This window comes from Polyodon spathula, chromosome 1 (genome assembly GCF_017654505.1).
Source record: "Polyodon spathula isolate WHYD16114869_AA chromosome 1, ASM1765450v1, whole genome shotgun sequence".
Lineage (NCBI taxonomy): Eukaryota > Metazoa > Chordata > Actinopteri > Acipenseriformes > Polyodontidae > Polyodon > Polyodon spathula.
Window position 1 is genome coordinate 6,476,476 of NC_054534.1, and position 13,465 is coordinate 6,489,940.

The following is a 13,465-nucleotide window of genomic DNA, read 5'->3' on the forward strand; positions in this document are numbered from 1 at the left end:
TTCACAAAACCAACATTGCAAGATGGGAGTTACTCTAATTGCCTCAAGTCCTTTAAAGTGTCTCTTAGTGGAAACTCAAATCATTAACATTGCATGTAAGTTTCCGGAAGTGTATGTTTGTTTCAATAAGTATGTGAATAATTAAAAGTGGTGGCAGCATTTATATCCATCACTATTTTTATATAAACTGAACAGGGCCAGGTGTGTGGTAAAATGATAGACAATGCAGATCATTAACACCATTAGCTACCACACCTTACTAGAAGAGGGTATACTGTACACTGGGAGGGTTATATTACTAAGAAGACAATATATCATTGCCAGTTACCTTTATCCAAAATACAAATCAAAACTGGAGTGGGGAAAAGATCTAAAACAGCAAGGTTAGAGGAAAACAAGAGAGCTATTTAGTGGGCCCAGCACACATGCATACTGAATACTGGTGATGTCAGTCCTAGGGTGAAGAAATATTGGGAATAACTATATAAAGCAACCATTGTGTGGATGAATTAAGGCAAATAAAATGAGTTACTTATTGACAGAAAACATTCAAGGATAAAAACACTACTGTACCTGAAAACGATCAACAGTAACTCCATCAGCATTACTATGTGTAACTTCTGTTGAATAACCAGTAACTGTAAATGCTGTATTACCATGTTAGTAAGCTGGCTACTGTGAGCAAACAAAACAAGCTTCCTATGAATCAGATCCCTATATCGCCAGTACCTGGGCAGTAAGCTGGCTCGTGTCTTACCTCTTGCATCCACTCTAAGATTGATTTGCCAGCTTCTTGATGCCAGATGTTATGGACGGAATCTGTGAGAGCTACAGCACACACCTTGCTCTTCACTTCAGCCTCTCGCTGAATCATCTGAAAGGGGAAGAAAGAGGACAAAAGAACCATGTATGAAATGCTCTAGCCGCAACCTCTCAAGCACCTGCATGATGAAATGAGGAGGTTTCGAAAATTAATCCTTTTCAATTTGGTTCGCTTTCAAGAATGGCGGGCTAATGCCAATTATATCTGGAAGATTCAGCACTAAATGGGTTTTCGCCTACATTCCCCCTAAAAGATATATTGCAGCTCTGTATCCTCTGTGCCACAGTGGAAAAAAAAAATTCTAAACCCCCCATTGCCAGTCCTTCACTGTCATTGTAACCCTTGTGAAATGCATTGGCCACAAAAATCATTAAACGTGCATTAGTCTGCTTTGTTATCTTTTGTTGTTTTTTAAGTAATAATCCAGTATACTTATTAAAAAGACTCAATAGGGTTGCTGCAATGCAAAACGTTCAATAATAATTGAAAGCCCTTATTCTAGATGTACAGCTTATGGCAAGAAAAACTAACCTTGAAAAATAACATTAGATTTTGACAGTCAGGTCAGCCAGTCAGAGGATTGTGCAGCATAGCGATGGCCAATGCATTATGTTTTCAGAGGGAGACGTTATACCTACATCCAATCACATTAATGCTACATATCACAATGTGCCCCCTCCCTTTCTTTGTCTCAGGAAGGTATTACACAGTACGACATGATCAAACTCTCCAAATGTATCTGGTTTTCTTGCTAATAGTTTGCATATATTACCACCCCGGCAACAGCCATCCTGACTTTCAGATTGGTTTAGACAATGTAATATAGAGCTTTCTCATTGGCTTAGACAGTTGTCTTTGAAGATGTTTACAAAACATAAGATAAACATGTGAGATCCACCACAATAAAATAAAAGGTACAAGGCATTTCAAGTTGTACTCAAGGGAAGTCTAACCAGCTAAAAGAAGGAGCAGTGTTAGGTCAACAAGCACTATGCTGTACTTCTTGACTTAAACATGGCTGGGTTTCCCTGTACATCAAAGTGGCTATGACCACCTGAAAACTGCTTCCAACCGGAGTTAAATTAAACCAGGAGTGTATGGAGATAACTGGAATCTATTAGGATGCCCAGAACTAATACATCACCCAGCTGATAAGCAGTTCACAGAGGTGTCTACTTGGGAGCTTCAAGACAGAGAAGAATGTCCAAGGAATGACATTCCCAGCAACCAAGTACACACAGTTTTAATCTGCTGCATGGGGAATGAAAAACTAGCAAAATACACCCAAGAAACCAATAGATCAGAACAGACATTTACTTAAGTGCATTTTCCTTTTTTTTTTTTATTCAGTAACATAATACATGCACTTTCTTTAAGCATTATACAAAGCCATATATATATATATATATATATATATATATATATATATATATATATATATATATATATATATATATAATATATTATAGAATGTCTAATCATAGTTTAATCAGTGATTGAGTTCATAGAACTAAATACTTATTAACAGTAAAAATAAATGGGTTTCCATAATAGTACCTATTGGTTTAATTTCCAAAGTCTGTTTAGCTTATCATGGCTACCAATGTTAAAATGTTTTGCCATATAAAAGGGAAGGCTGTAAATATTTAACCTCCTATTTTTATTTAAAAAAAACAAGGGAAGTCTGTATTTTTTCTGCCTCAACCAACTCAGACAATCTGTAAGATGAACAACGGTTTACTATTTTTTAGACATATTTCTAAGGTATCCTGGGAGTTGCTAGCCTGTCTCGCACTGTTTAATATTCTGTTTAGAGTTTTTACTGGACTCTTGCTATGATTGACACAGCAGCTCTCATAACTCATGGTCTGTCTGGAAATGTCAATTCTGTGAAAGAAACTTTCAGCACAGTATGAAACGTTTTACTAAGAAGTCCTTGAAACCTGTAACAATGTAACTAAATACCTATGCATATTTATCTATGGTAATCTACCAGATAGAGACCTTATAATACCGAAATACATACCATCTAAATAGTCTTACAAGTGTATTGTAATAGAAATCTGTTTTGAAATCAGAGATTTATACAGTAGTGTCCTTTGAAGACACACATTTGGCAGTGGGCAGGAAAATCGTTGTGATTTTCGGATAAAAGTTGAGTGTTACAAATCAGGTGGTGTACAATAACTGTTTGTGCAAGTTATGCTCATTTCATAACTAGCTTATAGTGTAAATTTGTCCATCGTACTACACTGTTTTTATGCACAATCATCCCACTCGAAGTTGTTAAATCATGCAACGATCACCCCCATGCCAAAGACTATTTATAAGTTACTGGCATATAAAATTCAGTAAAAAACAATGCAGCTCGGTAACTCAGATTTTGGTAATTCCAGTACTGTGGAGTCATTACCAAGCCCTGATGATTTCTTTACATTCACCTCATAGTTACTACACAGTACAGGAATGGATACAACATGTGGTCCAAAGCTCTTCACTCGAATGCCAATCACAGAAATCACAGCCCATGTAAAATAAATTCCAATTTCTCAGATTTCTATACAGATTATGACCCCGGAGGCGCTTGCATTTCATGCACTGTATTCTTCCAGCTGCAGACCCTGCTGCTGTTGTGTGGTTTGACAGGCTGCTGAGTTTCTGGAAGTGTATGACATCATTAAACACAAAAACCCTCACCTTGTTTTGGTTGCATTCATAATAATGTTTTCTATCTTTGTGAATATTATCCACAGAAACTGTTAACTACCTTTTGAAAACCACGCTAACTTAAAATGCAAGTCAATCTCGACAGGGTATCAATGTGATGCTGCAGATATTTTCAAAGACCTTATGAATATTGCATTTAGTGCAACCAAAATGTTCTCTGAAATGTTTTTGCATGTTTTCCTGTTGACCTTTAAAGGGGTGGCTATTTTGTTATCCTGCATGGCTGCCTGTACATTGTTTTGATATGGCTGCTCACTGCGTGTATTCAGGGACAGACAGTATGCAAACATTGACTGATGCCTTTCAGATGTTACAAGGCTAAGCGGCTGTCGTCTTCCCCAATTATTCCCCATTGCTTTCAACTGTACAGTCATTCAGCAGCAGAGTTATTAACTCTCTACCATACCCTGTATATAGAATGTATGGTTCATACAGAGGATATACCATGAACATTTATAGAGTGCTGTAGTTATTCCACAAATGAGGGTGGCCATAGTAACTCACAAACCTCCAAGGGACCTTATGCATGGCCATGGTATAGTCTGCTTACATAACAAGTACAGTGTTTGGAAAGAAAGTATGTTTAAACCTACTTTTAACAGCTGATATCAGAGAATTACTTTCCTTAGTTGAAGCTCTGTATCTGCAAAGCAGGTTCATTTGGAACAGTGTGATTCTGTGATATGCCCAGTCATTCTGTCACTGGACTTGAATGAATGCAAGATAGAAGGACAATATTCACTTATAGTATGACCACTGAATATGAAGAAGTTCTTATGCGTGACATCTCATCTTGTTCTATAAATATGCTTATCCTACTTATTGGTCATCCTGAATTTAAAAACCCCATTATTTTGTTCTTCACATCACTCTTTGAGAAAAAAAAGGGCAGTAAAAACTACATCAAGTTCACCGGTCTGGTCACATCAACAATATGCATATCAACAGTTATCTAGTAACTTGTTTGCAAATTCTGAGGTGTGAGCACACACCACATTGAAATGCAGTTTGTCAAGGACTTTAATTGACAAAAAGGTCCTTTGTTTCATTAGGTTTACCCCCCCATTTGGGTGCTAAATTCTTATTCCACTCTTTATTCATGGCTAACAGAATAGGTTTATAATATTTTACTGTGCAAACTCCTGGCAAACCCCCCACCCCCCCACCAGAAATGTATATAATTCAACTAACATTTCAGAAACATACAAATGTATACAATTCAACTACCTTTTTGAAATACTTAACTATCCATTTCAACATTTATAATGTGTAGGAAATTACTGTCTGAATCAGTTCAAAGCCCATTCCAGATCTGAATGGCTCAGGTTATTTCTTTTAGTTCCAACCTGATCTCCTAGCTCTGGATGAACCCCACTCCCCAGCGCCTTTTTCTTTACAGTATTCTATAGAAGCAATGGTTGCTAAGAAACACCAAACATGAGTAGAAAACCCAATTAAATGGCAAACAGAGAAGTGATTTCGCTACAACTAAAGTCACCAAAAGCACTTCTCTTATGGAGACTAAAGCCAATAACAGCACCATACAGGTAGAATCTGTTACAGGCATTAACCCATCCAGACCCTCATCTTTATCTCTGTACACGGAAAGTACAAGTGCTGGACAGCAATTGCCTGCTTTCATGAAATTTAAGTAGCAACTGACCCTACAGAAATTCAGCCATTCCAAATCTGATCTGGACTGATGCTATGACCAAAACACATACACATTAGCTTTTCTATTGTAAAACATGCCCCTGTCTATCAGAAACACCACTGTATACAATAATCCAAGTATTCTACAAGCCTAGTATATAACGCACAGCTAGGATTTGAAAGTTATACTCTGAACATCACAGTCATGAATTATTAGTGGACAGATACTGATCAAAAACCATATTCGGAAGCAGAAGTGACCATGTTCATATCTGTTCCTATAACAGAACATGTTCATAAGGCATTTTGGTATGATACCAGGTTTACTTTAATAATTTTAAATATAGGTATTAATTATCCATTTTTCTAGTTAATAAAACTACATTTGTTTACATTTTAAAAGAAAAACTCATGTTCGTCCCGGATCTAAAATTAAAGTGTGTTCATTGTGCTAATTTATTAAACTTACACTAAAATTAGTGATGTCTGCAATTTCTAATTGTCCGACGCTGTGCTCCACTACCATGCAGCAACCACTTCCTTTCATTACATGTCTTCAAGGTTACACTATTTAATTTGGAGAGAAGAGACCTGACCACAAGGGTTACACAAATGTGAGCGGCTTTGAGACAGACGGAGGGCATGGCCCGGCCCGAACCCTGCTTGTTCAAACACCACCAGTTGTACTTCACTTCAACACTGCAACAGGATAAGAAAACATTAACTTTCCCCATCCTTTGAAGCCCAGGCTTTAGTTCCAGCAACCTTTTGTCTAACTTCAGGAAGGAAAAACCTATCCACCGCTGGGGCCACTGGGAGCTGGTGTGTGTGCAAGCTGAAACTGTTAAGGTCACATGCATTTATGAAGATAATTCTCCTGGTCTCCAGTTAGCGGCATGGCAAGTTATGATTTATTATTGCAGGCGGCCAGGAGAGTGCAGCAATAACTTCCCCTTCCTTTCCTGTTTTAAAGAGGGCTGCCACGTGCAAGGGACGGCGAAGAGGAAAAAACGAAGGGCTCCAAAACCATTCAGTGATTGACACGCCGGAAATCTGGAAAGGAGGGGCACTTTCTACAATAACGTCAGTGGGGCCACTAGGAAAAGGAAGTTTAATAAACAATTACTGACACTGCAGAAAATGGTTGACACCTATTGGAAACAAATGCTGAGGATAAGGAGCGGCGTGCTTATTCGCAGAATGCCAGGAAACCTTGCATGATGTCTGTCTCTTTGGTTGCTTTAAAAAAAAAAAAAAAAAAGATAAAAGGAATTCTTCATGCCGCTGTTATGTCAACACAGCAAAAGCAACCAAACCTTATTAAAAATGACAGAATAATAAAAATCATTATTGCAGTTCTCTTAGGATTAGGAGAGCAAATGGAAAAATAAACACCACCAAATCCTCAAAATCTTGGAGTTAAAAAAACACATATTAAGTGGGTCTTGTTGAGCGATCAAACAAGCTGGGTTTCTTGCCAATGCTTGTATGTTTTGCTGTTGGTGATAGATACTTTGTTTTGTTATAGCAGTAACATTGAAAGAACATTATTTTTAGCTAACCTGATTTTTCAACTGTATTCTTTGTTAAATTTGATCTTTTACATTGTTAACTCTCTATGTTCAAAATACTGTTTGCTTATCGTATTGATTTGGAAAAAAAAATTGAACTCAAACGTTTAGCAGTATATATATATCTATTATATATATAATCTCTATATATATATATATATATATATATATATATATAGATATATATATATTTGATTATATAACAGTGTAAATAAAAAAAAATATCCATGCAGTCCTTTGCTGAAGGGTGCTAAAAGTGTGTTCAAAGTAACTTCTGAGCAAGTGTTTATTATGAAAATGACTTATAACATGGATTCAACTATAGTGTAACAGTAAAGTAAATGAATTATTTCACTTTGAAACATTCCTTCTCGTCATCATAGTGCCTCTAGCAGAGAATGGCCCATAACCCATTTTTGTAAGTACTGCACTATGTAACTATGGGAAAATCATAAGCAACTAATGTTGCTTTTCTATTTATGCTCTTAATTTGCATTACTTGTTTACACGCTTTGTCTAAACTTTAGCTGTTATTTATTTACATATTTATTTATTTGCATTGTTATTACTAAGCTTTACAAAGCAGTCACATATTAGTTATTCAAATGTATTTTAATACATTGCTATATTTATTCTACATATGCTTGTTAGGATTTGCTCACTGTTTTACCATTTTTAAATTAATGCAAAAAAAAAAAAAAAAAAAATCATTAGAAAACAACTAACGTTTTTGATTCTCCCAAATAAAGATGTTTGTCTGCATTACACCCCACTGTATCTGTAATGATGAATATCAGTAGTTCAAAAATAAAACACCAAAACCCAGGAAACTAAGCAAATAGACAAGCAAAGTGGTTATGAACAGTTCTGCAGCTGTTTCAAACTTGTTTGTCACACATGTAAAAACCAAAAATACAATCCCTTCAGTAAAAGACATCTCGGAAGAAACCTTGCTTCTATTTATAATAAACAAAAGTCATGCAATCACATGCAGAATGACTACTAATTTGAGTCGAATAGTCTACTCGGTCAACTGGTCGCCACTTTAAAAGAAATATGAATGAAGTTCATATTAAGTCCAATTAAGTAATTTAGGACACAGTTGGAACAAAAACCAGGAGGGACACCGACCCTCCAGGACCATGATTGGACACCCCTGCTCTATTTGATCATTCTTGGTGCTATATTTGTGATAGTACTAGTTCGTAACACTTTGCTGTTTGAGCATATTTTGAAACTGCTTGTTTAATATATATAATATATATATATATATATATATATATATATATATATATATATATATATATATATATATATACTGTATGTTAATTAATTTTAACCACAACTGCATTTCCATCCCTCTGAAACAGCCTGCTTTAGATTAGTCGACCACCAGTTTCTGAGGTCGACTGTCACTTTTCTATTTGTCTTGTTGACTACTCGACTACCCCTAATTAAAAAAAGCACAGCATTCTGGTTGAACCAGAAAAGGTGCAGCATATTCAGCATAACCTCTGGGTACAGTCTGCTCTGTTATGCACCACAAAACAAAGGGTTTCCAACTATAGAAGTAAGCCATATATATTTACAGTGAAACAATCCTTTGTGTACTAACTTTGATGTGTCATTTTGCAGGTGTACTAATAATATTAAACTGTTCATTTAACAAGAAATTAGAATGCTGAATTATTAATTTTGCACGCACACAAAAAAAGTGATTATATAGGACAATAATAGGTATGCACTGGTAAACCTGCTAATAATACACATTTCTAATTATCATTCCTCAATAAAGTGAAAATATACTATCACTGCTAATTATACCATTGTGCTCATTATGAGATACTTAATAAAACAGATATAAGGTGCAATGATAACATCTTCATCAATTTTAAATTGACTGCTATATTATTACTCTGTCGTAAAGAAACTGAATTAAAAAGCTGTTTAAAAACTGCAGAATATTGACACGACTGTATGTGTCGTCTTCACTTGGCTCGCAGCCTTATAGCTGTGCTGTAAAATAGAAAGTCAACTTCGATATTTCTTTTTCTTTCAGTGCTGGGACTTGCTGGTCCATTAAATTTTTCCTTCCCTTGTGTCATCTCACTCGTTTCCTCTATGAAATGTTTGTATAATTAAACTTTCTGATGATTTATAAGATATAATAGTAGTTGTAAGTATGTTAGGGCAGTTTAAACTGACGTCGTTTAAGCACACACATGGGGATGACCCTGTTTTAACATGGTTTTGGATCACTGACTCACAGTTGGAAAAACTGGATGAAACTGCTCATGTAGCCTCAGTAAAAGTGCTATAACTCAGGCTAGTGCCACTGCATTGTGAACTTAACTGCTCCTTTGATGGGGCTGTTATCTTTTCTAAAACACAGAATTGAACATCTGATAAGTAAGTATAAAAAAGATTATGTGGTATTTTTTCATAGTTTTGCTAGTTATACACTGTAGAACCAAATTTACTACTAATTACAATGTAGCTTAAAAACATTTTAGCGACGCAAAATTATCTTCTTAAACTTAAATCTTATTAACCATTTTATGGCAAGTGAACGCCTTGTAATGAGTAAGAGGCACACCTTTACTATTGCTGGGTTATACAGCTCCAGTGCTTAAGAGCTATGCCAGGTAATGTTTGTGGGTTTTTTGGTTGTTTTCGGGTTGGACAACCTGGAACTGGATCTCCCTTTGAGGACTGGTGTTTTTGACACTAGTCTGATTATACTACTTGTGACACCTCTACAAAACAGCAGCTATGACTGTAGTGATCAGTATTGAAAAGGTTAAATCTCAGCTATCTTAAAAAAAAAAAAAAATGACATTTAGTGCCCGACTGCTTATGGTTTTAGTGTACTGTTAACGTGTATCAAAATAAATGACACCTTTCAGTGTAGTGTACTGCAATAGAAATACCTTGATTTTAGATGAGGATTTAATTTTTCTAAGGTATCTTTGGAATATTTACCCTTGACTACTTTGATTTCCCTGCTGTTTCACTAAAGGTCTAATGGACTCCCTCGGCTAAGAATTGCCTGAGTCACCCTTGCAAGAATAATGGCAAATGGAGCACATTCGGCTCCTTTAGGAGCAAGCCTAAATCAAGCACTGTAATAACCCATGATGTCTGCGAGTAAACGACAGCACTTATCAGCAGCAAATTGAAAAAGCGACCAATTACCCTTTGTAGGTGTTCAAATAGATTCGAAAGTTTTGTTTTTACTTTCCTCCGCTTTCAAAGCTTCAGGACTTTTTTAGTAAAAAGCTTTGTGTCACTTATCTTGGACGTGTGTGCCCTTTGCATTAACACTGTCTCTCTCCTAGCGCACGGTAATGGCTGATAACTTACAGCAATATTCCTGGTATTCTTTGCTGCACTACACTTGGTAAACGTCTCAGAAATTAATGAATATATATATATATATATATATATATATATATATATATATATATATATATATATATATATATATATATATATTAACTTTGTATAGCCAACAGCAACATTCCACCAGGAGAAGGAAAAAATCCATTACAACAGTGCAGGCATCAGATCGGTTGAAGACGATCTGTCCCACAAAATAAAACTTTTGAATTATTACATGCTAAATATAGCACATGCTCCCACTACTTTATTGATTAATCTGGCATTTCCCCACTGGTTAATGTGGAAACAGGTAATGTACTATCACCCCCAAGTGGCAGATTAATTACTATGATACGGGAAGATATGGAATACAAAACATTCATAACCACTTATTACTGATAACAAATAATAACTTTTTACCATAGTTAATTCCCTGCACTTAAGTAAATAGGTAGTACCTTCTTTAAGCTAATCTGTATTTTAGTTTCCACATGTATGTGGTCTCATATTTGGCTCTACACCTGCTTAATTGGAACAATGGAAACGGAAAATTTTTATTTTTATTAAAATATTTATCATTTACATTGTTTCTCTGCTTTATATATTTAGTTAAATACTTAACCTTCAGTATTTTGGTGCTCCAAAAAAAGTATTTTAACAGTTTTTTTTTTTTTTTTAAATAAAACTAAATTCTAATTGCACTATGGTTTTAACAGTTGTATTTTCAGTTAGTCTTTATTTATTAATATTATTTGTTAAAACAAGAAATACAACATTACAGTTGCACAGTGAAATGACTATAAAAATAAAGAGACTACAAAGAAATAAATAAATGGGGCTGACCTGAACAACCCCCCAAAAAAAACCAAAAACTTTTCCACAACTGTGAAAAGTGCATCTGGACGCTCTTTGAAAAAGAACATTGGTACTTAATGTACTTCAGAACATTCATGGCTGCTGTTGAGTTGAAGCAGATTCTGCTGTAACCAGAAAATGACCCAAGAAACGCAAGCATCTTGAACGCAGGCATTTCAGCTTTTCTTTTGTTCAGCTGTATGAAGGTTGTTTATAAAGCAATGTAGGATAAAAACACACACACACACACACATCTTACAAATTCAGCTTTTCCTATTTACAAATAAGTGTCAGATTATTATAAAATCTCAAGCACTCTTCATAGTTTCATAGGCGCTCTGCAACACGCCTTGGAACAACAAGCAGTAAGCTCTGTTGAGAATGCATATGCATATATATTCAATCAAGAAAATATATAACCATGCTTCTCAGCCGCAATACATCATAAAATAACACACATTTGAATTCACTATTTTTACTACATGAATACTACATTATATAATAATCATCTCTTAATATCAAGCACAATGATCTGCTGCGTAACTGTGAAGCATTGACGAGTTGCATTACTGGCGAATACATTGATTTTCCAAACAGAGATATGGATGAATGATCAGTTAAACAGGTCTATACAGCCAAAGACATTGGCAGTAAAGGCTCTATGTTCTATAGTTGACCCAAGTTAAAATGAATGAGCTGTTCCTTCCATAATTCTTCACCAAAAGGTTATTTCGTTTTTTTTTATTTTAATCTTCTCTGTCTGTCTGTTCTCAGCCTATTCGCCACTCCGCACAAAACACAGGCAGACAGCGAAAAACAAAACAAAACAAAAAAAAAAAAAAAAAATCTTACAAAAAGTTCAAATTACCTTTTTAACTATTAAACAAACAAAATTGTCTGGGCTCATTATTTATAATGGGTCTGCTGTAAATTACAGCCTTAAATAAGGGCCATTTGAAATGAAAATACTGTATTTATTAGTTTATAAGAATAAAAGACATGTAAAGCAGTTTTAAAAGGTAAGCAGAATGCAGTTATTATCTTGTCATTTTTAGCTCTTGGTACAATCATACACTTCACAAGTGATGTGTACTTTAGCTGTTTCTTTGTTACTTGGCATGTTTGACACTTCCAAATAATGTAATAAATGCATTTATTTAAAGTCACTTTGGGATGTGCCTATTCATAAACTCCAAAACTTCAAGAACAAATATTTTAAAGTCCATAATTAAAAATCATGTCAAAATGATTGTTTAAGATGTTGGTTAAAATAAATAAATACAAAATGTTAACAGGCAGAATTAGATAATACTCTCATTACTGGGACTTTGGGATTTAATGTTTTTTTTTCTTTTTTATCATTAAAGAAAGTTTAAAATTAAAATTAAAATTTAAACTATTTTCTTACTAGCATTCTTTTTTCCACCCTGGTTTCTCACTGTATTCTGTGCTCATCTTTTTTACCCTGACCCGAGTTCAAAGTAATTACAGTAAACCTGCAATGGTCTCGCTCACAGGCCTCTCCAAGGCAGCTCATCACATTTGCTCGCTAACAACACAGCTGGCAAGGGATCTGACCATCATTGCATGATAAAAATTGTGTTTGTGGCTTTGCCAAGAACGACTAAGCAAAAACTAAACCAAAAAAAAAGTCACTGTAACCATACAGAGGCTTTTAATACGATACTTGATTCAGAGCAAACTGCTTCCCTCCATTAGACAAACAACGAATGTTGATTTTAGACCAGAAAAAAAAATAGCAAGCGGATTAAATGGCCCAGGAGTGTCTTAATATGATTTCTATTATTAATGAAGGCAGATTTACAGAAATCAGATATGAGTCTTTGCCATTTTTCACAAGATATAGGCAACAAAGGATAAGCAGTGCCCCCTAGTGTCTATACCAATAGAAATAAAATAATATAAAATAATGAGAGAGAGAGAGAGAGAGAGAGAGAGAGAGAGAGAGAGAGAGAGAGAGAGAGAGAAGATTTCAGTCACTAGGGACCTCGTATCAGGGTGAGAAGGAAAAAAAAGTATTAAAAAAATTCTGACATGGCCAAGATGTTTTTAAGTTCCAGGCAGCTCAGAAAAAAAAAATCAGCTCAGAATAACAGGCCATGCATGAAAGCGGATGTCAGAAAGTCCAGAAGAATCACTCACTGTGAAGATGTCTAATAGGAACTGCTGAATACATAACCCATGAGGCATGGTCTGAATGACTAAACTGAAGTGGCCAGAGCCCAGCGTGAGCGCTCTGATTCAATCAGAACCTAAAACCAATAACTGTGACAACTCTCCGAGAGGCCACAGTCCTTCGAACCCCCTGTAACATGCAGTAGCCGTTCTCAGTTAGAGTTAGTCAGGTCAATTAGGACACTTTGATTTTCCACTGCTGCTTGTGCTTCTTGCATTTTCTTTTTTTACATTCAATTTTGAATATAGAGAAGCCTCC

General features: G+C 35.4%; 1 protein-coding gene across 4 annotated transcripts in view; it reads right to left on the bottom strand.

The window, feature by feature from the left end:
- LOC121313095 (cotranscriptional regulator FAM172A homolog) overlaps positions 1-13,465 on the bottom strand; it is a 177,985-nt gene that overhangs the window by 59,444 nt on the left and 105,076 nt on the right. For all 4 annotated transcript variants that reach the window (XM_041245261.1, XM_041245270.1, XM_041245287.1 and 1 more), the window contains exon 9: positions 758-874. In XM_041245261.1, coding sequence (XP_041101195.1) covers positions 758-874 — 117 coding nt within the window. The remainder of the gene's footprint in view (positions 1-757; positions 875-13,465) is intronic.